Source organism: Hemitrygon akajei, chromosome 22 (assembly GCF_048418815.1).
Source record: "Hemitrygon akajei chromosome 22, sHemAka1.3, whole genome shotgun sequence".
In the NCBI taxonomy this organism is placed as follows: domain Eukaryota; kingdom Metazoa; phylum Chordata; class Chondrichthyes; order Myliobatiformes; family Dasyatidae; genus Hemitrygon; species Hemitrygon akajei.
The window spans coordinates 30,824,794-30,851,969 of NC_133145.1; the positions used below are offsets into that span (position 1 = coordinate 30,824,794).

General features: G+C 40.0%; 1 protein-coding gene across 1 annotated transcript; it reads left to right on the forward strand.

Moving 5' to 3' along the window:
* Nucleotides 1-254: 254 nt before the first annotated feature.
* On the forward strand, nucleotides 255-27,176 carry LOC140714593 (heparan sulfate glucosamine 3-O-sulfotransferase 3B1-like). The gene is made up of 2 exons (XM_073025905.1): nucleotides 255-1,144; nucleotides 25,756-27,176. The coding sequence occupies exons 1-2, from the start codon at nucleotides 624-626 to the stop codon at nucleotides 26,372-26,374; spliced, it is 1,140 nt and encodes a 379-aa protein (XP_072882006.1). The 5' UTR covers nucleotides 255-623; the 3' UTR covers nucleotides 26,375-27,176.

Below are 27,176 nucleotides of genomic sequence, written 5' to 3' on the forward strand. Positions count from 1 at the left end.
GGGCTTTGCCAGCACTCGCCAAATAGGGCCACCAAATACTTTTTAATAGTTCTGTAATTTATCGAGTGATAGATGGGTGGCGCGACGGCAAGAGAGTACAGTACTGCAAATAAAGCCCCGCCAAAGTTGGATAGGACTTCCAGGCCAGGTGGACTCAACCCTCCCGCTTACCTTTGATACCGACTAATAGCCTAGGAGCCAATAGGAAAGCGCACTGGTCGATAAGGGGCGGGCTGTAGGCGTGGCGATGCTCAGCCCGCTTTGATTGGACAGAAATTGAAGCCGTTCCCCGCTAATTAGCTTGTAACGCCGTACATGTCTGGCTGCCGACGGTGTCAATCAGTCGATGTCATGCCATGAAACGTACGGCGAGTGATATTCAGCTTGGGGATTAGAGGAAGAATCAGCTCGAAGTGAGCGGAGGATACAAGGGGACGGACGGTCGATTATCTCATTACCCAGTGGTTGCTCTTCTAACGATGTGGTCACAGTCAACAGTGTGATGACGCCGATTGTATCCAGTGCTCATACACCACTCTGGTAGATGATGGGAGTATATTTGTCCATTCCATTGCACTTTCTGTAGGAGTTGCTTGTTTAACAATGTGTGGGTCCCACACGGCATGGAATGTAGCCTGAGCTGGTATCATTCAGATCTCGCTTCCCCGGCCGCGCTGCGAAAGAAACTGTTGCTGCTTTTCACCATGCTACTTCTCTGGCTCTACATCCTCTACTCCTGCGCCGGTCTCTGCCTGTCCATGCCCAGCCTGGTCTACGACTACGAGACGGCGCGGCAGAAGCCGGACACGGTCCCCGGGGTCTCGGACCTGCTGCACCAAGCTCACCAAGCAGGTGAGGCCGCTCCCGGCTTCATGTCCGCTCCCAGAGACTTACTGCAGGACGACGTCGCGGCGGAGCAGACCGAGAGCCCGACGGCCTCCGGCGGACACTCACAGAAACCGCTTGATCTCAACCTGGGCAGCTTCGGGGCGAAGAAACTCCCGCAGGCGATCATCATCGGGGTGAAGAAGGGAGGCACCCGAGCTCTACTCGAATTTCTCCGGGTCCACCCCGACATCAGGGCAGTGGGAGCAGAGCCGCATTTCTTCGACCGACATTATGACAAGGGGATGGAGTGGTATAAGTAAGTGATAGTCACGGGGATCCTTGTGGGTGAGGCCGAGCGTGGGATTATCACCGCTCCGGATCGGGAAGGGGAGTTTGAAGCCTCATCAGCCGATTGCCCGTCAAGTCGTGAGAGCCCGCGGGCGTTGGCGTGCCACCAGCGCCCGTGATTTGGGCACAAGCAGTGAACCCTGCGAGGGCGGATGGCAATGCACCCTGCAAGGGTTGGGGGGGGGGGGGGTGTGATGCGGATTGAATCTCTTGTTAACGTGTTAATTCAACCTGAAACACTTCGGCGGATGTTGGTGGTTGTGACTGACACATGAAGACAGCCATCAACACCCGACGCATTTGTTACACAGTTCGAGCGATCACCTCCTTCGGAAATTCGAACTCCATTTTTTCCCCTCTGGTGATACTATCAGGCAGAGAGTCATAAACCTCAGCCCGAGTAACGCATATTCAGCATCTGAGCCAGGCAGGTTTTAATGGTAAATTCTACTTTTGATTGGGTGACGAGCGCACGTTTTAATGCATTCTACTTCTGGTTGTAATAAGCCTGGGTTTTAACGTTCACACACTCCCCAAAGGCGAGTTATGATGCATGCCGTTTTTACATCTACTCTCTCAGAAGAGAAGCCTGTGCTCGCTAGTTGGGAAAGCGTCAAAGTAACCCCTGTCTTACTTAGCACAGCCTGTATTTGTAAGTGCTCATGTTTAAAATAAAGTGCGTTTGAGTGCATTGCACGCTCTTAACCGAATTTCACACGTTTGAACGATATGCAGTTGTTAAAAGAGCTTGCGCAGTTTGGCAAGCGTTTTTATAAAATCACTACCTATCGCTTGGCAGCCAAGAGACCCAAAAGAAACAAAATATAAAGTTGGTGGTGATAGTGTCACATGCGAAAAGGGGAATGGATTCTCGAGCTATGCTAGCTTGCTGAAAGAAATACTTAATTTATATTACTCTTGCAACCAAGGGGAGCGCTTTGGCAAATGCGCTCTTACGCTGGAATTTGCTGCTGTTTAACAAATATAATCGAGTATATGAACGTCCATGCTATCTCATATAATGGGGAAAACTTCCATTAGATTTAGAAGACCTATTTGTATTATGAACTTCGAACAGATATTCAACCGATTAGTTCACAACACTCTCTAAATTTCTCCTCCTAATACTCACTCCGAAATGAGTGAGATTTAAGTTTTGTGTGTGTGGTGGGGGGTTGTTAAGAAAGAAAGACCATTAAAATAAATTATGGCGCAAGACTCATTAGGTTAAAACTGTAGGGAGCTGAGGGCAGTGCGCTTTTATTTTTATAGAGCTCCATAGTGGCCCAGGAACAGGGGATATTGTGTCAGTTCAAAAGGTGAAACCCAGCAGCCTCTTAGTTTAGATCCATCAAGTCAGGAAACGTCTCAATAACACAAGCTCTGGGAATAAATCGGGATGCAGGGAAACAAGAGATTTCCCTCTTTCTGGTGAAACCCGCTGTTCTCTCTGCCAGTTGAAGGTTCCTTTGAATGCATTCTGGAGAGCCTTCATTTCCATCCCTCAAAGGACATAAGATTTAAAAAGTCTTCCCATAACCAACTTGCTGTCCGAGATAGTCGGTCCCCCGCCAGTTGCAGGGAGATCAGAATGTTTGTGTAACTTGTGGCCGCTGTCTGATCTTAAACACATGTTCCGACACTTAATGACAACCGGCCGCCTCGCCTCACCTGAGAAGTCTGATCTCCGTCTAATTTGCCCATTTAAAACGCACCCATTCGTGTCCGTCCTAAGATATTTTTAGAAACCCAGCCTTGTTAGAAAGTGAGACGCAACTGGAGTTAAAAAATCTAACCGGTAGAGCTAGTTTTTCCCCATTTGTTCAAATCACAACAATAGTCAAACACAAGGTTTTAGAGGTGTTTTTTTCTAATGAGTTCTAGTGATCTGATGATTGACAACAATCACTGGATATTGCGTCGTCTTTTCTGAAGATTGTTGCTTTAATCCGCTTTCCGCGTCTTTAAACCCCGCGACTGTGTCGCCTGGCCGAATGCTCTATGTAAAAAAAATTGTATGAATCCTTTTAAGAGAAAATCCCCTTTTGGAACATTCCGTGTTTTATCGATTTTGTTTTACACATGCATGGTGGGGCCTGTTGGTGAAGGCGATGCGGGATGAACCGATTGTGAAGAAGAGTTCCATTTTTTGCGTTAATCTCAACAAAGACACGGAGGGAGAGAGGGGAGTCCTTTCTGCAAAACTTTAAAACCACAACCACGGCTTCTTAGCCGTTTTCAAAATATTGAAGTGTTGACTTAATCTGATAGCGAAACGCTTGGTTCCATTTATTGTTTGTTCATTCTGAAATATTTGTTTCAACTGAGATAGAAAACAAGGTGTCACATCAGAGCTGTCGCGATCTCCCCAATCTGATGGGGATTGTGTTCTGATTTTTTTTACACGCACAAATATAGCTATCCAATTGTCCTCTGTCTCCCAACATGCCCAGCTAGCCTCGGGGGAGAGGCTTTGATGTAAGTTTTGTATATGATAGAACACCACTCTGCTTGGAAGACGTAGAGTTGGAGAGAGTTTCCTGTTTAATGCCCCCCGCCCCCGCCGTTGAGAATAGTGCGCCAAATAATGTCAAATATTTCACTATCATTGTTTTCCCGTGAAGTGTATCCTACCAGAAAGTTATAATGAATAATATAATTCAGAAGTCGTTAAAATACGATTTGTTGATATTAAGATCTATGAATTATTTATTTAATTGGCCTGAAGACAAGGATTTTAAAAAAGTAAGGGAAAACCTAATCATGAATGTAAATACTTATTTTGCCTTTAAAGTGTATAAAATCTAATCTGAATTCATAAAATTTCCAAACCAGATGCAAGTGGCATTAGAATAGGCAAGTGGAAGATGGAATCTTGTTCTGGGGATTATTCCAACTTCTAGTTTTCTTTAGAAAAGATTGCAATATTACATTCTTTAGTGCCTATAAGTGTCTTTTTGGTCGTTACCTCGGAGTGGCACAAGGTATTTTTAAAGGAGTTTCCTTGTTGTGCTTAAATAAGTTAGAGCCGGACATTGAGTAGTGGAAGCTGTAGGGCACGTTGTCTGGGAATTCATTCCCGCTCCTTCTGGATTGTGAGCAGTGAAAGATAGAAACAGAGTGAGTAAACGTGCAGAATTTCCTCGCCGACCATTTACGTGGCGGAAACTCTGATTTCTGCACTTCCCTCAGTCTGCGTCGTGGTGTGTTGGTTTATTGACTTGGATTGAGTGCAGTGTAAATCAACATTAAACAACAACAACGACGAAAGGAAAAGAAAACAAACGTCCAAATGTTTGTATCCTTCCCTCGGATTAGCAGCACCTTTTGTCTGGAACTATCTGCTGTGAGAGAGCCCCGGATAAGAGCCTCGCATGTTGGGATGCTCTAAATTACCAATCATATCACTGGATTGAAAACTCCCAGCTTCACAAGAAAACTGGGAATCTCTTTAATTGGAAATTTTATTAAGTTTAATGAGGTTAGAAGTTATAAAAGGACATTTCTCATTTTAGGTTCTTTCTCCTGATAGAAAAGATTTAAGTCTCGATAACAAATGCAAAAATACCGAATGACATTGGAGTTAACAGACAATGCATTTTACTTCAGATTCTAATTATTTTTCTTCATTTTACCTAATGCATGTGTACAAATGTTCCGATTAATTTTAAGACAATTTTCATATTTGTACAGTTCAGTACATCCCAAAACAGAGGCATGTAGATCCTGCCATGTTTTCCCTTTCGCTGTTGAGGATCAGGTATGCGCCCCAGGTTAAGGAAGAGAACCAAAAACAGTTCGGCACCAGTCGCCATATGGACTGACGGAGTGTTTGGAACTCGGGGCCGAGTTTTTTTTTAAGAGTTAGTTTCTGTTTACTGTCACAACATGGAACAGTTGTTTCCACCTACCCCAATTCCCCTCACTACCACCCCTTCCCTCCAAGACTTAGGACGGAGGAGGCAAAAGAAATAAACAAGGAGTCCATCTGCCGGGGAATGGTCGACTGCTTTATATTTAGCTGGAAGATAATTGTAATCCGACCCAACAGTGAACGCCAGATAATTATAACGGGATCTGGGGGCTGCTAATCAGCAGTAGGTGATGGTTTAGCCCCGATCTCATTTATCAACAGCAACAAATAACAACCTACAGAATCAGTGGGGAAACGTTGCTAAGTATTTCGATTTTGAAAGCATTGTTTCTTCTTTAATTAGATCTTGACTTAATAAGCAACTAAAATGCAGTTTAGCAAAATTATTCTAATCTAGGGATCTCGATGTTAATCAAAATCAGTATTTTAAAATGGGCGATTATTGTCTCCTGTTGCTCTGTTAACTTTCCGTTGCCATTCAGAAAAAATATCGACATTTTATCTTGGATATTAATTGGATAGGAACGGAGGCAAATGAATTTCGTTGACATTTCTAAACTCGAAGAGTATTTTCTTTGAATTGGCAACTGGCTGTACATTTTCCATTTGCATTTCTGCTTTTTTTTTAAAAAAAGGTTTGTTGGGGTAGTGAGGAAGAAGGTTGCGTGTTTAAGCCTTTTACAGCGGTAAAAATAGCCTGCGTTCAGACGGCGGGCGGTGAGGCAGCTCCCTGGCGGTGTTTTGTGAGCTGTCCGGACAGATGGTAGCTTCATTCCGTGCCGGTGCTGCCACCATCAGGCCGCCGAGGTTCTTACACAATTCACAAGTATTTACCCCCCCCCCCCCCCACTCCCCACTCCCCACTCCCCACTCCCCACTCGCCACTCTCCACTCGAAGAGGGAAAACTAAACTTCTCCATCCTGGAGGATCCAGTTTTTTCCGTCCCATGTGTAGAGCTCTTGAACCCCCCCCCCCCCGTTAACTTAAAATGCACCTAAATCGTATCCGTCTTGCCACACTATAAAATCACGATGAAATTGATATTCCACCGTTAGATACCCGTCTTTCCAGAATTCTAAGGATCTGAACACCTGTGCCCAATAGCTATCCGAATTAGCACAAGGTCTTTCCTTTTATAGAGATATCTGATGTGGCAGTATACGTTTGTTACGTGGGAAATGGAATAACCGATAGCTGCCATATACTCAATTGGCTGTATGGGGTCCTATTTGGAGGTAAAGAAATTTGCAAATCGATAAGATAGTTTAATCGCCATGGAATTTCCCATCCTTTAAAAACTGGGTCCCGATCAGAATCCCAGTCCATCTTCCCCTTGTCATGTCTTCCGCTGTGAGGGGAAATCGTTCGGACCATGCTGCAGTAACGCATTTCTTCACTAACATGAAACTGACCCCTAGTGGGTAAGTTTCGGGAAATAACAAAGTAACGAGTTTTAGAAAAGTTGAATTATTTTCAAATAACTTCGGATCACTGCTTATACCCAGTAACTTCACCTGGTTTAAACTCAGTGGGAAAACAAAACGGTTCCAGTCAGTGAAACTCCCGGCGAAATATACCCCTTGCTGACATTCCCGTTACCATCAACAGTCAATCTCAAAGATTGATGAATAAGTAAAAACAGAGAGATATTTTGTTCCGGACAGGTGTTAGCTTCAGCTGATGTTTTTTAGTGTGTCCAAACCGATCTCCATGGCAGGTAGAGATTGACAGAATCGAATTTTTTTTTAATGACATTTCGGATGGCCCTGTGGAAATTACCCTCCACCACTCCGTCCACTTGGCGCCACCGTTTTCTGAGGAGAACGGGAGAGCAGTGAATGCAGGGAGGAGGGTTGTAGGGCTGTATTTGGTAAGACATAGCTGCGGCTGTCAGTTAGCATATGGTGCACAGGAAGCATGAGGATATAATAGTGGGGAGGCGGTGATTTGGGAGTCAGGAGTGGTGGGGACATGTTTAATTAGTAGGATCAGCTGCCATTACCCGATTGGAATCCAGTGGGTAAATATTCAGCTTGTGGGGTTACATGCATATTAATGCCATTCTTATTGCCGATGAGCCACATACGGGTCCACCCCTGAGGGACTTGTGGCCTGCCGATAATAGATGTATGTATGTGTATACACCTAGTCTTTCAATGAAGATATATGTACAACATACAATCAATTGTTCCAGAAAGGACGCAATTTCTGTGTGGCTCCCGATCACCCGGCTTGTTGGTTACTTCGAGAACAAGAAAACCAACACATTTCAAGTTTCATTGTGTTCTTGTTTGCAGAATAAAATTAATCCCAGGGAGTTTGATGAAATGATTTAATTTTACTGGGTCAGATTTGTGTGTATGGAATCAAATTAGGATTTGTGTCTTCTGTTAGAACGCAACTTCCATTATATTTTAATGTGAAAGGAAAGTGATATGAATCACCAGCATTTTAAGCAACTAGAAAGATTTGTTTAGTTACATTTCAGTTTCTCTTTCTGCCAGGAAACTGAACTGTTGGCTAACTTTGGAGGCATGGAAGCTCATTTTGTGGAATTTAATATCCTTATACTGAGATTTCAATAAGGATCTGCAGATATAATTACATTTGACTTTTAAACTAATGACCATTTTATAATGCCTCAAGCATTTTCATTCAGTTTGGTATAACAAATGCTTTAGAGAAGCTCTCCCATGGAATAAAACTGTGAAGTAGCACACTTTTGTTTTATTCCCATCGTGGCATGTTTTGTGTGTTGCTAAAACATGCCGTGCAATTATATATTTAATACAACTTGTATTGGGATCACCAGTTATTTGTAAGGTCTCTGTAACTTTTGTCAAGGAAATTGTAGAAGGCACATACAAGAAAAAAAGTTTGCTAATAAGAAGTGGAATAGATGACTTTCTCGTGGTGAGGAATCTGCATGTTAGACCTTTAGTTTCTCCACACAGGGTCTTTGGTATGTAAGTTCTTTTGCATAATACATTGATTTATTTATCCACTGTAGTTTTTCATTGATGTAATTTTTAATTGATCACAGTTTTAATATTCAGTCCAGTATTTATCCTCAGATATTGCAAGTTTACGGGAAAGCACCCACTGATGGCTAATGAGTAACCCCATGAGGTCCATCATGGGATGCATAGCATTTTGAACAAAGTTGAAATGCAGTTTTAATTTGTATCTTAACATTTGAGTGATTGTATGGCCTCTGAGATTACTCACTAATAATAGCAAAAAGCCCAGATATTGCTGGTGTAATTAGTTGTATATAAAGTATCTGGTACCAGGGTGAGCCTGGTGTTTGCCTTACAGGAAATGAGGTCTTGAAGTTATTATTAATTAGTCTGCCTGAAACAATGTTCTTCTGAGGAGGAGAGTAACCAACAGGCCATGAACCAGTTTTTAAAAATACAGATAAGAGAAGGATAGACAGTTCAAGAATGTAAAATGGTTTTAATGAGACAAAATCATTAATGATGGTGAATTTACTATATACGAGAGGAAATATTAATAATAAAACCTACACCCCATTTTTTCACTCAGAAAGCTTTGCATATTCATTTTCCCCCACTCTATTACAAAAAGACATTACAACTAACTGCATATTGCCTGTATTTTAGTGTTTTTTTTTTGAAAAGCACACAAAACTTGAATTTTAACAAAAATCAGACAAATTTGCTTCAGGCAGCTGCAGTGTTTCACAGGAATAAATACAGACTCTCAAGGTTTTGATTATTGTTATGTAAATATAATGATAGAAACTGGACTTAATAGTTACTTCCCTGCAAATTTGCTTCATGTTGAGCTTGCAATATATTTAATAGCTTACAAGTGGAGTTTTCATAGCTACTTGCACTGTTGAATAATTGAGAACATATACTTTGGCATGTACTTTTGTAGTAGTCTAGAAGATTTCTTTCACTCAGCTACTTGATAATATTACAGTGGTAATATTTGTTTTATGGATTAAGTTAAATCTAAGAGATCAGCCAATTAATACCAGTTGCAATTGTATTTCACTTAAAAATATAATCAGTGTATGAATATATTTATATTTTAAAGAGGAAGAGGTAAACCAATAGGCATAGGTGTATCTTAAAACCTTCCAGATCAACTTCAACAGGTATTAAAGTGAATGACAATCAACGTTACCACTGACAGCTACTTGTTGATAGGAAAGAAACTAGTGTGTCTCTCAAGTAGACCAGAACAAAAATATTTGTGTCACAAACAAGAGAAAATCTGCTGATGCTTGAAATCAAAGTAATACACACAAAATGCTGGAGGAACTCAGCAAGCCAGGCGGCATCTATAGAAAAGAGTTAACAGTCGATGTTTTGGGCCGAGACCCTTTCTCAGGACTGCAATAGTTGTGTAACCAAAGATATGTTACACTATCTGTACATCGATGAGTTAGTACTGTTACTTTTAATTTTAAGTCACTTTCTTGATTATCCCCTGATATAGTAACTACAAAGTTGCCACACATTTGGAGTTCGTACAGAATCAGTATGTCTATTACTCAGAATTGTACTTAATGCAGGTTTATGACTTCACAAAATGTTACCTTTGGCTTCATCCTTGTTTCGTAACATCACTAATACCATGCAATGAACACAAAGGTAACATTTTGTTTAGGATTGTGATCGGCCTTCGTCTTGATATAGTTGTGTGTGTCAGCTTCTGTTGAATATTCCAGTGGTTCTTCTGCTTTCGTACAGTAAGGTGAAAATTACCTTCTGTGACACACAAATAACCTGGCAATTTACATTCCCAGTGAGATATCTAGAAAATACTTTTTAATAAGTATTTGACCCTTTTACTTTATGGAATTTTGTAGTAAAATGGTTGATCAATGACTTTATTCTAAGCTTACTTCAACACAATGATGACTGAGAAACCATCAGTAATTTTTACATATACACTGTTGAAACTGTTCTTCAGATAAGATAGTGTTACTGTAATTATTCAAGTTATGCTATTTGATTTATGCTTTAGTAGTTGAGAATCATAGGGATAATGGTAATTGGATTCTTTATTGGCCATCTGTTTTAGTCTGTGTCTTAAATCATCCATATATTCAACATTTTTAATCTTTTTAAAATCAGGATAACATCATGTGCATATTAACAAACTGAATCTAGACAAAACTGTAAAGGTTGGCATGTTGCTTGCAAGCTGGAAATGTGGATACTTGAGCATTGATTCATACAATGAGTCGGAACTGAATTATATGTGCAAATGGACACGTTTTTATGTCGGCAGGCGAGGTTTACATCATTAATAACTTTCAGTCAAAAAAGATGAGGGATTGTTTTGAGTCAGAAAAATAATTGTATCTGCCTTTTCCTTGTTTATCTTGCTCAGTCTTTCATACACATCCAACTTTGGGTATTTTTTTAATGATTGATTTCTTTGACCCAGGTGTCCTCCTGGTCTGTCAGCCCTTGACCAACATACCTCTCAGATTTTGTAATGACCAGGATCCACAGCATTCTGGGAAAGGTCAGGCTAATATCCTGCAGTTTAAGGAACAGAGTAATTAAATATTTTATCAGTCCTGACGAAGGGTCTCGGCCCGAAACGTCAACAGTGCTTCTTCCTGTAGATGCTGCCTGGCCTGCTGCATTCCACCAGCATTGTGTGTGTGTTGCAAATATTTTATCTTACTGCCTGATGACTAAATTTTCTACTCCAGTAGAGGTTACGGGCAGGTAGGTTTAATGGAGTCAGTGAGTCATAGCACAGAAATGAGCCTTGGACCCACTGTGTCCACAGCAACAAGTATCTGTCTATACTAATCCCACTTAACAGCACTTTGTTCCATAAGCTTTGGCAATCTATTGATAATCTAGAATAGATGCTTTTTTAAACATTTGTAATGGTACCTGCCTCCACCAATTTCTCAAGTAGTGTACTCAAGTTGTAACCACTCTTTGGGTGGAAAAATTAAACTTCCCTCTAACCCTTCTACTCTTCATCTTAAGTTTAAAAAAAAATACCCTAACTACAGTATGTCTTTCCTAATTTTGGACTACTCTGTGTGGTTCCCTTCTCTGTTCCAATGAAAACAATGTTAAGCTACACTTACCTAAAAAGCACTACATGGTGCCAACCCACTACCTGTTCAGACTGTTTGTTGGAAGCACACACATCTAGTTACAAAACAATTAATCCCTTAGTTTTGATTGAATGTCACCGCTATAAATGTAAATTGAGAGTTCAATCAGAACAGAATCTTCTCAAAGCTTTCATGATGAGGTTAATTAGGTTCATTTGTAGAAAGTGAATTTGGACCTGGTTTCATCTGTTTTTGTTTTGTATATTATAATTATGTATAGAAGCTCTGTTCCGTATAAAATTTTCTGACTTCTGCATAGCTTTCTCTCAATGAAGTTAACATTAATATTTGTAAAATTACCAATTTGAAATTGTTTGAATCTGAATGAGAAATGTGCCCTTTCACCACTTTTTTAAAAACTTGATTTCAGTGCAGCTCTACAACGTGACTAAGTTTGTGCAAACTTGAGTGGTTTGCTCAGTGTATGTACCAAGTTAATACTGGCCTAAGCGCTGTGATCGCAAACCATAAAATGCACTTGTTTAAAGTTGTATGTAATTAGGCCACTGTGAGGCAAAGGACAATATATTCCCTTAGAACACGTTCAGCATGAAGAGCCCTTACCACTGAGTGCAATTAAGTCTGAGAGCAATGAATTGTATAAATAAAACACCTTCCCCTGTACATTAAAAGATTACTTTCTCTCCTGTATTCTTTGTGATCATTATCCCGACCGTCTCTACCTATGCACCATAAAAAAACAGTGGGCAGCAGTAGAATCACATGGGAACCCCTTCCAGCCAATCCTGTTCCAACTCCTTAACTTGACACAATGCTCGGAGTGGCCTCCTCACAGCAGTGAAATTACTTCTGCTGCACAAGCTCCTTTCATCTTGTACTGAGAAGCAGTGGATTGCTTTCATTCTGAATTACAGAGACTAATTGTGAGGGGGACATAGGGAGAGGGGAGGGCTAAGGCTACGGTGGTGGCCTGGCACCTGCTGGCCACCGCTGAATGGGACCACAACAGTTGGGAAAACATGGCTGAGCGAGATAGGAATCTCCTGCTGAAGACAGAAACAAAAGTGATTCAGTCTAACAGGAACTTCATGTCAAAGACTCATGTCGGAGGAAAGCCTTCAACACATGGTGTACCATGAATTATTGTTCATGACCATTCAAACAGCCCTCCTTGTCAAACCTCTTTCTGTGTATATTTCTTCCTCCTTATTAAGTTTGCTTTCCCCTATAGCTGAAGTCAGCTGTATCGAAGGAAGTGAGTTGCTCTGTAGGTCTCAGGCAAAGCAATAAAACTGTTCTTGTTTTTGGACTAAACAAAGGGAAGATTTTATGGTTTCTAAGTTGGAACTTGTTTTAACAATATTTTTCACAAAACCATAGGGGAAGAGAAAGAAATGCGAAGGGGAAAGGAAGCAGTCAGCACCAATTTACTGCCATCAATTATTAACTCTTAATGTACCAGTGACTTGTTGTTCATCAAGAGGCTCAGTCCTGGTATATATAACTCTAAATTTACCTGAAAATGTCTGCATTGACTATAAAGTCGTAAAGTTGTTGACACCTTGAGGGCTTCTTCCCACAAAGATCCTTTGTCGATAAGGTGACTCTGGGAAGATTGAAATTCTCCCTGTAAAATATTGCTGTTGAAGTTTAAACCACCAGCAAACCATGCAAATAATTAGTTCTCACTAAATTTGTAGCAGCAATAGTTCTCAAGCACGTAAAGGAACGTAAATGTATAGATCATTTGCCCCCCCCCCCCCAGGAATGCAGTGAAGAACATCGTAATCAACTACAGATGGGAAAAAATAAATTCTGTCATTTTACTAATTTCGGTTGGTAGTATAATTATTTGTTTTATGACTTGTTTCCACATGTAATCATTACCAAGTACAAATTATTGTGGGTGGAAAAGAGTGCAGTCCTTTTTCCTATTCCTTCATGACTTATTACAGTATATCATGCGTGCACTTCAAAATAACTTCTAACAAGTGGCAGCAGTTGTGTGTTATGTAAATTGCAACATTCTGCTTTAAATGGTTGCTTCTCCATGGCGATGCCAACCAAGCAATGGAATGGTTGTAGAGAATAATCGTAGTTATTCTTGTTGAAACAGCAGAACCTGAATATAAAACCTCCCTCCCATTGCAACATTTGTCCAGTCTCACTGGAGTTTAAACCTCCTCACAATCTTTGCAATGTTTCTACCACTTTCTGAGCAGGAGATACAATAGCCGAGACGTTGCAGGGTGTAACTGAATCAGTCTACATATGTGGATGATTTTGCATGGGCCCAGTGATTCCCAAAACTCCAGTTTCGTGTGGACATTCTAATGCCTTGGGTAACAAGCTTCCAGGAAGTGAAGTGAGAAAAAAAATGGAACAGCTGTTACATTCATATCAAAATGATTGGAACTACTATAAAAATCATTCTATCTGATGTCATCCTTAAAACCAACACATATTGTTCATTACTGCTCATGAGTCAACGTTGACTAAATATTTATAGAGATACAGGCAGGGCTTCGAGCCATGCTACCCAGCAACCCTGATTTAACCTTAGCCTAACACACAGGATGACATAAATAGACCAATTAACCTACCAGCCGGTGCATCTTTGGACTGTGGGAGGAAACCCACGCAGTTTTGGGGAGAACATACAAACTCCTTACAAACAGCTGGTACTGTAAAGCATTACTGTGCGCTGGTGCAGGGACTTTTACTTCCCAAATAATGGAGTGTGTTCCCAACCATTCATTGTGGAGTTTCTTGAATTAAAGAGAATTGTCTATTTATTATAAGGAATTCTCAGTTTTAAACGAAATAGCAAAGAGATTTAAACAGGTCGAAACTGGTATGAAGTGGAAAGTGTTGATGACTCTCAGCAGGGAAGAAAGCAATGGACGGATTACATCTCATTCTAGAGATAGTTTCCAGTGTGGTCCCTTTAAAGAAGGTTGGCCTGACTGCTGCAGACTTGGTGCATGTTCATGATTCAAAGGGAATGCTGTATTAAAATGGCATGGGAACGCATCAGTATATGCGAAGCACCTAATGCCTTTTTCGGTTAGATGCAAGTCAGGTACTTCAAATTAGTTGTGTTACTAACAAAAGAACTAAACAGGAAAGGTGCAATGCTCCCTCCCTATGTATGCTTTTGGTCATGTGCATTACACTAAATGACAAGTGGACTAATCCTCTCACCTTCATTACTGACGTAGGTCCTCAACCCCTTTTCCAGCAACCTGTTGTCAAAATAAAACAGGCTTAGCACAAGGAAGCCACAATTACTGAGACACGAGATCCCTAAATAATTAATTCTGCAAAGCTGTACAATAATAATGTTACGATTTTGATCACACAACAAAGCAGGGAAGGGTATGGCTGGTGAGGATTGATTAAGACTGTGCAGGATTACGTTTCCAACAGCGTGGCACCCAATGTGTTCTTGGGCCGTAACTGGAAACAGTAACATGACACTCGCCACTCCCAACAGTTAGTCACAGTTAGCAAGTAAGGATGGGAAATTAAAAAAGCACCTTTCCAGGTGCAATATAGATTAGAGTCAGAATTGTACAATTTTGATTAATTGCTGAGCAATATAGGCTTTGTCTAATCTGACCAGATCTAAAAGGAGCAGATATATGTATATGAGGAAGTACCTGCATGAACAACTATAAATGGTTCTGCTAAACTTTGTAATGTAAAACCAGTATTTGGTGCCAGAATGGTATCAAGTTCTGCTCTGATGAACAGAATCGTAGCTGATTATACTGGGGTGTTTCAATGTAAACTGCTAGCATGAGATTATGTCATATCTGACAGAATGTGCATTATGATTGTGCAGTCTATTTCACTGGTGAGAAAGTGGCAATTTGCATTTTCTGCTGACTTACCTGGGATGCTGTTAAAAGTGATGTAATATATAGCAGGAATAATTTTAAATGCCGAATTGTTCAAATTAGGTTTCAATTTCCAGTTTTCACTTCAGTTGACTATTTGACACTCACTGTACAACATTTGGTTTCATAAGGTTGTTATAGGCAAGGATGGTTGGGGGGTATAAGCACCCACTATCTCCTTAAATGCTCCCAATGGCACGGCTCTCACAGAGCCTTTGACAAACAAGGCCGGCTCCTGGCCATCATGAGTGGCTTACTTACTAAGCCTGGCGGAACGGTTTCTACTGACAGGAGAAGGGCAAAGGCGTGTTACTGGCACCTTGAAACCAGTCACTACGGGCAGATGAGGCTTTTAAGCAGTGGTTGTCAGCTCATCCAGAATAAGGAAAACCTGATTTTCAACCTCTGCTTCATTACATTGATACCCACTCCTGGGGAAGGCTGCAGGAGTAAACTCTGAGGGGAAAAATCTGGAGTTGGATTCTCGACATTGAGTCCTACGCACTGGCAACCCCTGTATTGGTCTCTGTTGTTCCTTTGGATTCATCAGCTGTGTCGAGAGGCAGGGTCTTTTTTATTCGTTCACTTACGGGATGTGGGGATTGCCAGCTAAGCCAACATTTATTGCCCATCCCTAGTTGCCCTTGAGGACCTCAATACAACATCTGTTGGAGAGCAAGTGGCATTATTGTCTCTGAAGTAATGGTGCTGGTGATGATACTCATTTTAGAAAAATATCCAATTCAGTCATTTTGGAAGTAGGGTATCAGTAATGCATGAAAGTTTGCTAGATTATACAAAAGGACAAGTCAAACGTAATGGATTGAAGTTGACTGATAGCCTTTTGGTTAAAATGCTTGGAATGTGCTATAAATTAATTCAAATTCATGCAGTTATGTGGTGTGTTTGTGCTCAATATAGCATGATAATTTACTTTGGAAAACAACGTGGCTCCATGTGAAGCATATGACAGGCTTCCATGCTGCATTCAACTGCATGATTGGGAGTGACTAGGTGGTGCTTTTTACCGATTTCAGTTTCAGCAAGTTTCAATCTCGTTTGATCCTCAAAAGTGCAGCACGATCAACATATCACTGGTATACCTGCTGGAAGACTTGCATGGTGCCATGAATGTAACTTCTTATATAAAAAAAAGTGTTAAGAGCTTTGCTCTGACAGAGGCCGCAACCTGCTGTCACTTTGATATGTCTCTGTTATTTTACCGTGATAAGATAGGTCAGTAACAGGTTACTACCACCTCTGGCAAACAGCCACAGATAAATAGATAAATCAGATCACCTTTGAAAGTCAGTGCTAAGTGAGCATTTCTATTTAATCCACAAACACAATCTGTGGTTGCAGTAATGAATGGCTTGGACTATATATACTTTTCATTTCCTGGTTTTCTACCATGCATCCGTGTTATTTGAATCTGTGAACACTCTTTTAGACTTTATCTTATATTTTTGTAAAGTTCATCACATTTTCTCCTTGTATAAGGAGATTTTGTAGGAGATTTACCAGGATGCTGCCTGGTTTAGAGCGTATGGATTATGATCAGAGATTAAGGGAGCTAGGGCTTTACTCTTTGGAGAGAAGGGGGATGAGAGGAGACATGATAGAGGTGTACAAGATATTAAGAGGAATAGACAGAGTGGACAGTCAGCGCCTCTTCCCCAGGGCACCACTGCTCAGTACAAGAGGACATGGCTTTAAGGTAAGGGGTGGGAAGTTCAAGGAGGATATTAGAGGAAGGTTTTTCACTCAGAGAGTGGTTGGTTCATGGAATGCACTGCCTGAGTCAGTGGTGGAGGCAGATACACTAGTGAAGTTTAAGAGACTACTAGACAGGAATATGGAGGAATTTAAGGTGGGGGGTTATATGGGAGGCAGGGTTTGAGGGTCGGCACAACATTGTGGGCCAAAGGGCCTGTAATGTGCTGTACTATTCTATGTTCTATAACTCCTTGCCACCTTGCATGCTTCACTCAGGGTTGGATAATGAGAGGAGAAGCTTGTGTACACAATGGCTGCCTGTCAGAATGCTTTGCATAGCACAAGGTATGATAATCTAATACACATGAGATCCAAAGTAGCTATGTCTGCCTCCATTCTGTTTGGAAGGTTATGTAACTGCTGAACAGACCTGCGAACAACCATCTTGGGCATAGAAACATAGAAAACCTATAGCACAATACAGGCCCTTTGGCTCACAAAGCTGTGTCGAACATGTCCTGACCTTAGCAATTACTAGGGTTACCTCTATTTTTCTAAGCTCTATGTACCTATCCAGTAGTCTCTTAAAAGACTCTATCGAATCTGCCTCCACCGGCAGCCCATTCCATGCACTCTCCACTCTGCGTTTTAAAAAAAAAACAACTAACCCCTAACATCTCCCCTGTACCTACTTCCAAGCACCTTAAAACTGTGCCCTCTCGTGCTAGCCATTTCAGCCCTGGGAAAAAGCTTCCAACTATCCACGCGATCAATGGCTCTCATTATCTTGTACACCTCTATTAGGCCGCCTGATAGAGGCAAGAGTGGGAAAACACTGCTGTGGCAATTAGCTTACCAACATCTCAACAGACTCAAGTCATTACCACAAAACTTTGCAAGGCTCATCACTATAGGAGAGTGAACTCCATTATGAGTCATCAATTGTTGACTGTAATCGAGCTCTCTTAAAACCCTTGGAAACTTACAATTAATCTTGTGAATCAGAGAAAATGGCCTCCTATTAATGTTATTTGTTTGTGTCATTAAACAATCAAGCTCTTTTTGAAAACAATCTTCAGTTAACACTAAACATGAGAAAGTCTGCTGATGCTGGGAATCCATAGCAACCCATACAAAATGCTGGAGGAACTCAGCAGGTCAGGCAGCAACTATGTAAAGGAACAAACGGTCTTCATTTCGGGCCAAGACCCTTCATCAGGGTTGAGAAGGAAGGGGGAAGACACCAGAATAAAAAGATGGGAGAGGGGAAGGAGGACATGCTAGAAGATGATGGGTGAAGCCAGGTAGTTGGGAAAGGTCAAGGGCTGGAGAAGAAGGAATATGATGGGGGAGGAAAGTGAAACATAGGAGCAAGGGAAGGAGGAGGGGACCCAGGAGAAGGTGATAGGCAGGTGAGGAAAAAGTTTAAAAAGTCAGAGTGGGGAATAGGGGGGTGGATTTTTACTAGAAGGAGAAATCAATGTCAACTCCATCCCATTAGAGGCTACCCACATGTTGCTGCTCCACACTGAGTTCACTGAGTTTAACCACATCTTGGCACAAGAGGAGGCTATGGACCAACATGTTGGAACAGGAATGTGAATTGGAATTGAAGTGCTTGGCCTCTTGAAAATTCCGCATGTGGTGGGTAGAGTAATACTTTCTAGTCTCTACTATTTCCTCAAACACTTTCCAAAAATATCAGTATATTATACACTTAGCAGAGAGGAATCATTATTGGATCTTCTAAAATTGAGATACAATTTACATTATCCTTGTGCAGAAGTGTGGAAATCCCGGCAAAATGTGTTGTATCTTATTAGTGAAATGTAGGACAACAGAATTGGTTGCTTTGTGGCCAAGATGGGTGGGGGGGAAGGTAGTGTTAATTTTTTAAAGCCTGTATATCTGTGGAATTCATTGCAACAGATGCCTGTGGAGGCCAAGACCTAGGGTATATTTAAAGCCGAAGTTGATAGGTTCTTGATTAGTAAGAGCATCAGTGGTGACAGGGAGAAACAGGAGAATGCGCTTAAGAGTGATCATAAATCAGCCATAATGGACTTGTGGAGAAGACTCAATGGGCTGAATGGCCTAATTATGTTCCAATATTTTATGGTCTTGTATGCTGTTCACTGGATGAATTAGAATGGGAAGTTCAGAATATGATTATATTCATGTTTGTAGACTTCCTAGAAAGAAAGCAACTGTGTTAACAACATTTGTGCTTTGACTTGCTGCATGTTTTGTTACTACTTTAATCATTAAAATGAAAAAAAAGCAGTTATTCCATGCAGGTGATATTGCTGTATCACTGCAGAAGTAACACTGTTCACACCAGTTTAATCATTAGTCCATGATTACCATGCTAGTATTGATTAATTTTTAGTGATTTGGAGCAAATTAATCCATTGATTTGAATCCTGCTCAGTTTTAACCTCTAGACTGGAATATTGCAGTTTTAAAAAATGTTTTTGAAATTTACAGGTCTAGTAAACTAGCCAAAACTTTCCATTCTGCACATTAAAGCTATGTGCAGAGAAAGCTCTCGTCTTTTAGTCAGCCTCTATCACTGAAATGAATGTTTGTTTGAGGTGGATGTTGATAACTCCCTTTTGATGTTCAGTTGATTTAGACACATCTTCAAAGCATTGGTGTATCTTTTTAAAATTCTGAATGGAGCATGACACTTATTAAGCATAGGATGAGGCCCTTTAACCTAACAATTGTTGACAGAACCAGTTATACCGTTCCAGGATAAAGGAGAGTAGTGAGGTCTGCAGTTCGCTTCCTGTGCTGGGTCTTTCAGCTTTGTCTACCAGAGCAGAAAAGTAAATGAAGAAACAAAAGAGTTGAAAGCAGAACTGAAGTAATGTGAAAGAATATCGATTTGCCAACGAAACCTTTGAATGCCGGTAAATCATATTGATGTAGTTCCCCTTTATATCTAGAGGGCAATCGGACTTCTTAGTCTTTCGTTGCCTTCAAACCATTGAATCACAAACAATCAAAATTACTGACTGTCCACTTTCTTCTCGTATGTTACACTATTTTTAACATGTGTAGTTATTGGTGTTCACTTCAGTTCTTTCAGAATACCAAATCCATATGGCTGTAATGTTTAAAAATAATCCAATGTGTATTTACGGCAGGATAAAATCTTTTAAAATTAGCACATTAGTGGCCATTTGAGAACATGGATCTATACTTTTAAAGGTAATAGCATAAAATGACTTAGCCCTTCTGTGATGCTGTACTGAGCGTTCCACAAATCTATTTTGTGGTTGATTATTGACTCATTGAGGAGCAATGTACAATGTGTGCTCATTTTTTTGAATGTTCAGTACTTGGCAATATTATACTAAAGCAATATGAATATGGGGCATTAAAACATGCTGCAAATGGCATGTGAATAAATATTCCTGTGTTTTTCTGTCTTTGTCAGCGCTGTAGTCAATGCTTTTCTGCTATTCAGATAGTTAAAATACCAGTATCATGTATTAATGTCAAACCTCCTTCAAGAAACCCTAAATTATTGTTACTAATTCTGTATTCAAGCTGATACTTAATATGTCAGTTATTGAAATGATGGGCTTTATGTACTGTCACAAAGTCTTTGAAGTATTACAGTGTATGGATAGGTATGATTAAAATTTAAGTTGGGTGACTTTGTACCTGAATTATATTTATAAGTTTATGCAAAAGTGGAATACTTTTGCATCAGTTAAGATTGCTTATCACAGCCTGTGTACAAATGCTGAGGATTTATTCTATGATAAGTTAGAGATCAGAGAATTAGGTGGTGTATTTGGGCAAGGCCCTTTCTTTAAATAATCTTGTTCAGACAAGTCTTTAACATTAAAATTCTGCCTCAGATGTTCAAAAGCGCCTAATGTAAAATATAAACACAGTGAACTTGCAGGGTGACTGCAAAGCATTAATGTCTTTAGTAAATCTCTTCTAATGCCTAAATCTGAATCTCAAACAGCTCATCAGAGTATTTGAGTTTGGGAAAGATTAATGGATACTCTTTTATGGGATAATGCCATGACCTGAGATAATCAGTAAATAAACAGAGTAAGATTATTTATAGTATTTGAGCATTAAGTACTTTTCAGAGTTTATAGCCAAAATATTTAGAACCTCCAATTCAAAGCACCATTTTCAGTCACTTTTGCTGAGAAGTTAGATTGTGCATTTTTAAAAACACAAAATGCTGGCAGAACTCAGCAGGCCAGACAGCATTTTGTGTTTTTAATTATTTTCAGCATCTGCAGATTCACTCGTGTGCCTTGTGCATTTTTTATTTCAGTGCCTTGTAATTGAAATAAAATTTAGATGGCGTGAGAAGTGGCTTTGATAACGATGCAAGCACTTCCTAGTCACCTCAACACTCAGGAAATTCAAAGGGGCTTTTGCCAGAATTAGTCAGGTTTGTATGTCTGACACATATTAAATCCCATTGTTCCCCACACAATGTTCCTTTTGGAGAATTAATCAGCAGCATCTCATTGTTGATCGTTCCCTGGATATCTAGAGCATCAGTGAACTGAGTTGCCATGAAGATCATTCTAAGCTTACTGCCTTCTTTTGGTACTACTGCTTCCACTACCAGTCTCCCTCTGACTGCCCAGCATAGCCCATGATTGAACCTGGCCTGAAATCACTTTGATGTGATGATCCAGATCTCCAGCAGCCTACTGCTTGGAGTGTGGGAGAATGAGTGGTGATCGTGGTGAAACGTGTAAAGGGACAGGTTAGAGTAGATGGCGGAATGTTTTCACTAGGTGAAAGAATCTCGAATGAGGGGATTTTCAAGATAGTGGGTTGGCTGTTTGAAACCTTGGTATGAAGAAATTTCTTCATGAAGAGTGCATTGATTCTCTGTCCCAGAGAGCTGTGGAGGGTAGCTCATTAGAAGTGTTTAATGTGGAGATAGATGTGCTTTAGATCGGGGGGTGGCGGAGGGGAGACTGCGGACTTTGATTATCTGGTACGTGAAAGGAGCTGAGACCTGGGATAGATCATCCTTGATTATATTCAAGTGTCCAGTGGCTTGTTCCTGTTCTTATTTCCTTGTGTTCTTGGTTGTGGTTACTGATCAACATGAGACACTAATTGAGGTTCCTTCCACTTGCCAACCCCCACCACTCCAGTCTCTGAGTGAGTTCTGGATGCCACAGTTCCCATTGAACTTCCCTAGAAGAGGTAGAATTTCCATTTAGCTGTGACTGAAAACTTGGCCCTCAACAGCTACAGAAGTTTGGAGCATTGGACTGATGATCAAAATGGTTGTCAACACATTGCACTATGACTATCTAGCACTCCTGCACCACCCTAGGACCGTTTCTCATTCTTTCTCCTTACTTTCATTGGCATGCATCATTAAAATACGGCATTAAATCTTCTGGTCCCCATCCCTATGCTTGCCGTCAGATAATCACAATTTATTAAACAAAACTCAAAGCAATTTTCTACAGCATTTTCTCTAGTAGTTTAAACTGTGCACAATATCTGCTATCATTTAGATAGGATTACTGAATTAAGTGGACCGTATTTCAAAGGTTTGCTTATTTTTATCTGCAGCTCATTGAAATAATAACCACAGAATATTCCATTAACTGATTTGCTTTTTACATACGTTGTATTATCTTTTTTTAAGGGTGTATTAGAGATTTCTTCTGTTAAGAATTGTATTTGAAAAGCAGATTATCTGGCCATGATCACCTTGCCGTATCTGAGAGCCTAATGCATGTTGACTGTTCTAATTCCTGTGAATGACTGCACTTCAAATGTATTTCATTAACTTAAGTGTTTTGGGAAATTTGTATGTAATGAAAAGATCTATATAAAAGTGAGTTTCCTTAAATATACCAAAAGATCTGAGGACATAAGATATGATTGACGGGTGGAGACAGCACACAACTCCCACCACATCTTTCTAGCTTTGTTCCTCGGAGTAAAACAATTAGTGAAGCTCATCAGTTTCTTTTAACATTTACTTTAACGTAGATGTTTCTTTGTGCTGAGGAAGGCAATAAGTTTCTACCCACAACACACATGTGGAAGGTTTGCCAGATTCCCATTATGGCAGAGAATTTGTTACAGTTGAATATAAAAAATGCCGTCATTCACAAATCTTTTATCCTTCTGTGCATAATAGAGAATGCTTCTCTGAGAAACAGTAACAGATTAGCATAGATTCACTCTGTGCAACAAAAACTCCAGTAAAGGGATTTGGATTATGAAATGGCCAACTTCTATTGATACTTTGTGACCATCGCATTTCCTTTCTCTGGTATGCAGGGACCCTGGGTTTGTTGCTCATTTTGTGTTGTACCTTGAGCTTTGCATTCAATTTCTCCAGAACTTTGGGTCTTAGTATGGAAAGGTTCCAAGTACAGTGATTAATACACAAAGTAGGTCAATCTGTTCTTGGGCTAAGGCAGGTCTTTTACAAGTATTAGCAAAAAAGCTGCTGCCTCTTTCGAAAAGAATCTTCTTTAAGTTTGGGCTGGAATTATATCATCCAATGTGTCATTCTCATTTTTTTCCCTTGTTCATGGGATTGAGCTGAGCATTGCTGGCTAGGCCAGATGTCAATCTAACGCTAAGTGACCTTGACACTAATGGTTGTCATTGTATTTCACTTCCAGTATTGACTTGGTGGAAGTAGAATTTAAGGAATAAAATAATATAGTATGCAGTTTCAAATCTAGACACTTAAACTGAATCTCAACTTTAAACTCTTGCTTTACATAGTATAACTTTCCATGTTTTGTTTTGTTTATTGAATAAACTGTTTTGTTTATTCTACAATTATCCAATAACATGTTATTCTGTTAGAATCAAGATAACTTGGTAGCTGGACAGTATCTGTGTGAAATTTCGGTAAAGACAATATTCAGAGAATATATTTCTAATAGAGGATCCCCCGCTCCCCCCCCCCCCACTATCCGAAGGTGGAGCGTTCCTATGAAACCGTTAGTAAGCCGAAATGTTGTAAAGAGAAGAAGCAATTACCATTAATTTATATGGGAAAAATTTTTGAGCATTTCCAGACCCACAAAATAACCTACCAAATCATACCAAATAGCACATAAAACCTAAAATAACACTAACATATAGTAAAAGCAGGAATGATATGATAAAGACACAGCTATAGAAAGTAGAAATATTATAGGTACGGTGTAGTTTCACTTACCAAAATCGGGAAGGCAGCGAGCCGAAATCGATTTGGAGAATAAAAAATTGGCACGTACGTGCATGCGCACATACACGCCTATGCACGTACACGCATGCATACACAACTGCCCGCACAAGGTTTTACGGTCATGGTAGTCTTTCTCGGGGTAAACACGCGTATAAAGTGGACGTTTTTTTCATAAAAACGAAAATCCTCTTTGGTTAGCGAAAACAGGTACTTTAGGTCTTTTGTAACAGCGAGCTGTCGTAAAGCGAACGTTTGGAAAAATGGGCCACCTGTAGTGACTAGGACCCTTTCTGAAAGTCCATTGTTGAAAGGTATACCAGGGAATTTGAATGTTTTATATTGTGTGGGGAAAGGATCTATTGCAAGAAGAATAGACAGAACAATTTTGGTTTGGATTTTATTTTGTTGAACTGCCGTGGTATGTATGAATTTTTATAACCAGGTGGCATTAGCAAATATTCGTTTGAGTAAGTCAGTTTCAGTAGCAAGAGCTTGAAATTGGCTAAAGAAACGTCAGGTGTAGATTTTTTTAACATTGGATTTACAAAATAGTATGAGTGATTTCTGGTTTGGAGATGTTATACATAACACCACCATTGTTATAAAATCCCCCATCTCCCTGTTCCGTCTCCAACTGAAACGGGTACTTGTTCAGTGATTTCAGTTCTTCAAGTTATTTTTGTTCCATTTGTGGGGGAAAAAATCAGCACATACAACCTCTGGGTCTTAAAAAATGTCTATTTACAGACTACACTGGACAACAAATTTTTTTGAAGGAGTTGCTTCCTCAAATTGTTTTGTTTATGATAGACCACTTGAATACAAATATAATTTCAGACTACTTGTATCATGCAGGAATTTGGAGAAAGAAGAAATTGACTTTTATTGAATAGAATACATTCAATCGCATAACAGTGCTTTGCAATAGTTCAACTGAGCTAACGAAGTTTTGTTGATAATTTTCATTTGTGCTCAGTGTCTGAGGCTTCTCACTTGGGTGTCCAACAATAGTCAGCCAGCATTGATGGATTCCAGTTGCCCTGATACCATTTCTCCATGACTGCAATGTCCTGGTAAACCCATTCACCATGCTCGTCACTTGACAGTGCCAAGATTTGCAGGGAAGAAGTCTAAATGGGAATGCAGAAAATGAGTCTTTACTGACATGTTGCACTTCATAGTTTTGTATGCTTGAAGCAAGTAGTTTGGTGCTCTGTGGTTGTCAAGAAAAATTTCAACAACATCCTTGAACACCTTCCATGCAATTTTCTGCAGTTCCACTCAAAATTCGTAGAATTAACTGTCATTGATGACCTGTTTGATTAGTGGACAAACAAAAATGTCTTCCTTAATCTTGGTATCAGTTATTCTGAGAAACATCTGTCTCAAATATCACTCAGGGGAAGTTATAGCCTTTCTGAAACCTGTCCTGCCGTTCAGCATCTGCCCTGCCTAAGAATGGCCAGGCATGCCTGGACAAGATAGAAAACTTTTCAGTTCCATTGTGGGTAACATTATAATTGACTTGAATTATGAATTGAAATAACAAATAAAGCATGATAGGGAAATTTCATGGCGATTTTCATGATCAGCCGCCCAAACTCCATGAGATACACCCAAAAGTATTCAAGAAGCAAAATCTTTGTTGTCCTGTGCTATCTTGTCCAGCATTATGTAGATTCTATGTGATTACATTCCTTATTTTTGTGATATTTAACAACAATGTACTTTTCATCTGATTTCCTCAAACCATTCACTAATATACAGTACATGTTTTTTTTTTAGGGACCTGATGCCTAAGACGTTGGACGGTCAAATCACCATGGAAAAAACTCCCAGTTATTTTGTCACTAAGGAAGCAGCTGCTCGGATCTATGCAATGTCCAAGGATGCCAAACTAATAGTGGTGGTTCGGGATCCTGTCACTCGGGCCATCTCTGACTACACACAAACTCTCTCCAAAAAGCCCGACATCCCCAGTTTTGAGAGCTTGACTTTCAAAAATAGGACTACAGGCCTAATTGACACTTCATGGAGCGCTATACAAATTGGTATCTATGCCAAGCACCTGGAGAATTGGCTGCAGTACTTCCCAATGCGTCAGATTCTGTTTGTGAGTGGAGAGAGGCTGATCAGTGATCCAGCGGGAGAACTAAGTAGGGTGCAAGACTTTCTAGGTCTGAAGAGAATCATCACAGACAAACATTTCTACTTTAACCAGACCAAGGGCTTTCCTTGCTTGAAGAAACCAGAGGGAAGCAGCAAACCCCATTGTCTGGGCAAAACGAAAGGCAGAACCCATCCCAACATTGACCCAGAAGTGGTTCAGAGACTCAGAGACTTCTACAGGCCTTTTAACATGAAATTTTACCAAATGACAGGACAAAACTATGGCTGGGACTAAGGTCAATTTAACTTTGTAATGACTATAGAGACACGTGAATTTATTGCTATATATTATATATATATGTGTAACTTGTACAGAAATCTATTTTATAATAATTTATTTTTAATTCTTAAGCAATTAATTCACTAAGCTGCCTAACCACATTGTACACTGTATATAGATCAGCCCATATCTTCTAACATTCCACAATTTTATTTGCGTTACTCATTGATGGTGCTGTCTTTCATTGATTAAGTTTTAATATCGAAAAGCACATTTTATTTTGTTACGGGTATTCAGAGTTCATAAGATCTAACAGTTGGATATTTAGTTCCTTGCTGATAAAGCAGCAGGCTCCTGCAGTAGAAGATCATCACAAATGCAATGAGTTGTCAGTTTATACACTTTGAATAGAAAATGCACATGGCAGACAAAAAAAAATCTTCTTTGCCTGTCAACAGCAAAAGGGAAAATAAAAATTAATTCACTGCCATAGCTTGCTTAAATCACTAGTTGCAACAATGGGTAATGAATAGATAATCAGTGTCTTGCTGCTTCAAATCATTTAGTTCTTCTTCTGTTTCTACGCTTACAGATTCCACGTTTCTTTACCATCTTTATGGCATGAATTGCTGTCAGACCAGCAGTAACCAAGTCTGTCATTCTGACCAGTTTGAATAAATGGAAATCCTCAAATAGATCGACAGATAAATTGGAATTCCAATTCCTTCCCAACCAAAATAAGGCTCAACTTTGAAAGATCTCCATTTACATGCCTTACTATGTTTTTACATTAATATAATTAAAATCTATCAATTGG

What these genes read in the sequence shown, in the direction of transcription:
- LOC140714593 (XM_073025905.1), top strand. Translation starts at nt 624, where the DNA reads ATGGAATGTAGCCTGAGCTGGTATCATTCAGATCTCGCTTCCCCGGCC. An exon ending in AAGGGGATGGAGTGGTATAA is followed by an intron (nt 1,145 to 25,755) that starts GTAAGTGATAGT and finishes TTTTTTTTTTAG; the next exon opens with GGACCTGATGCCTAAGACGT.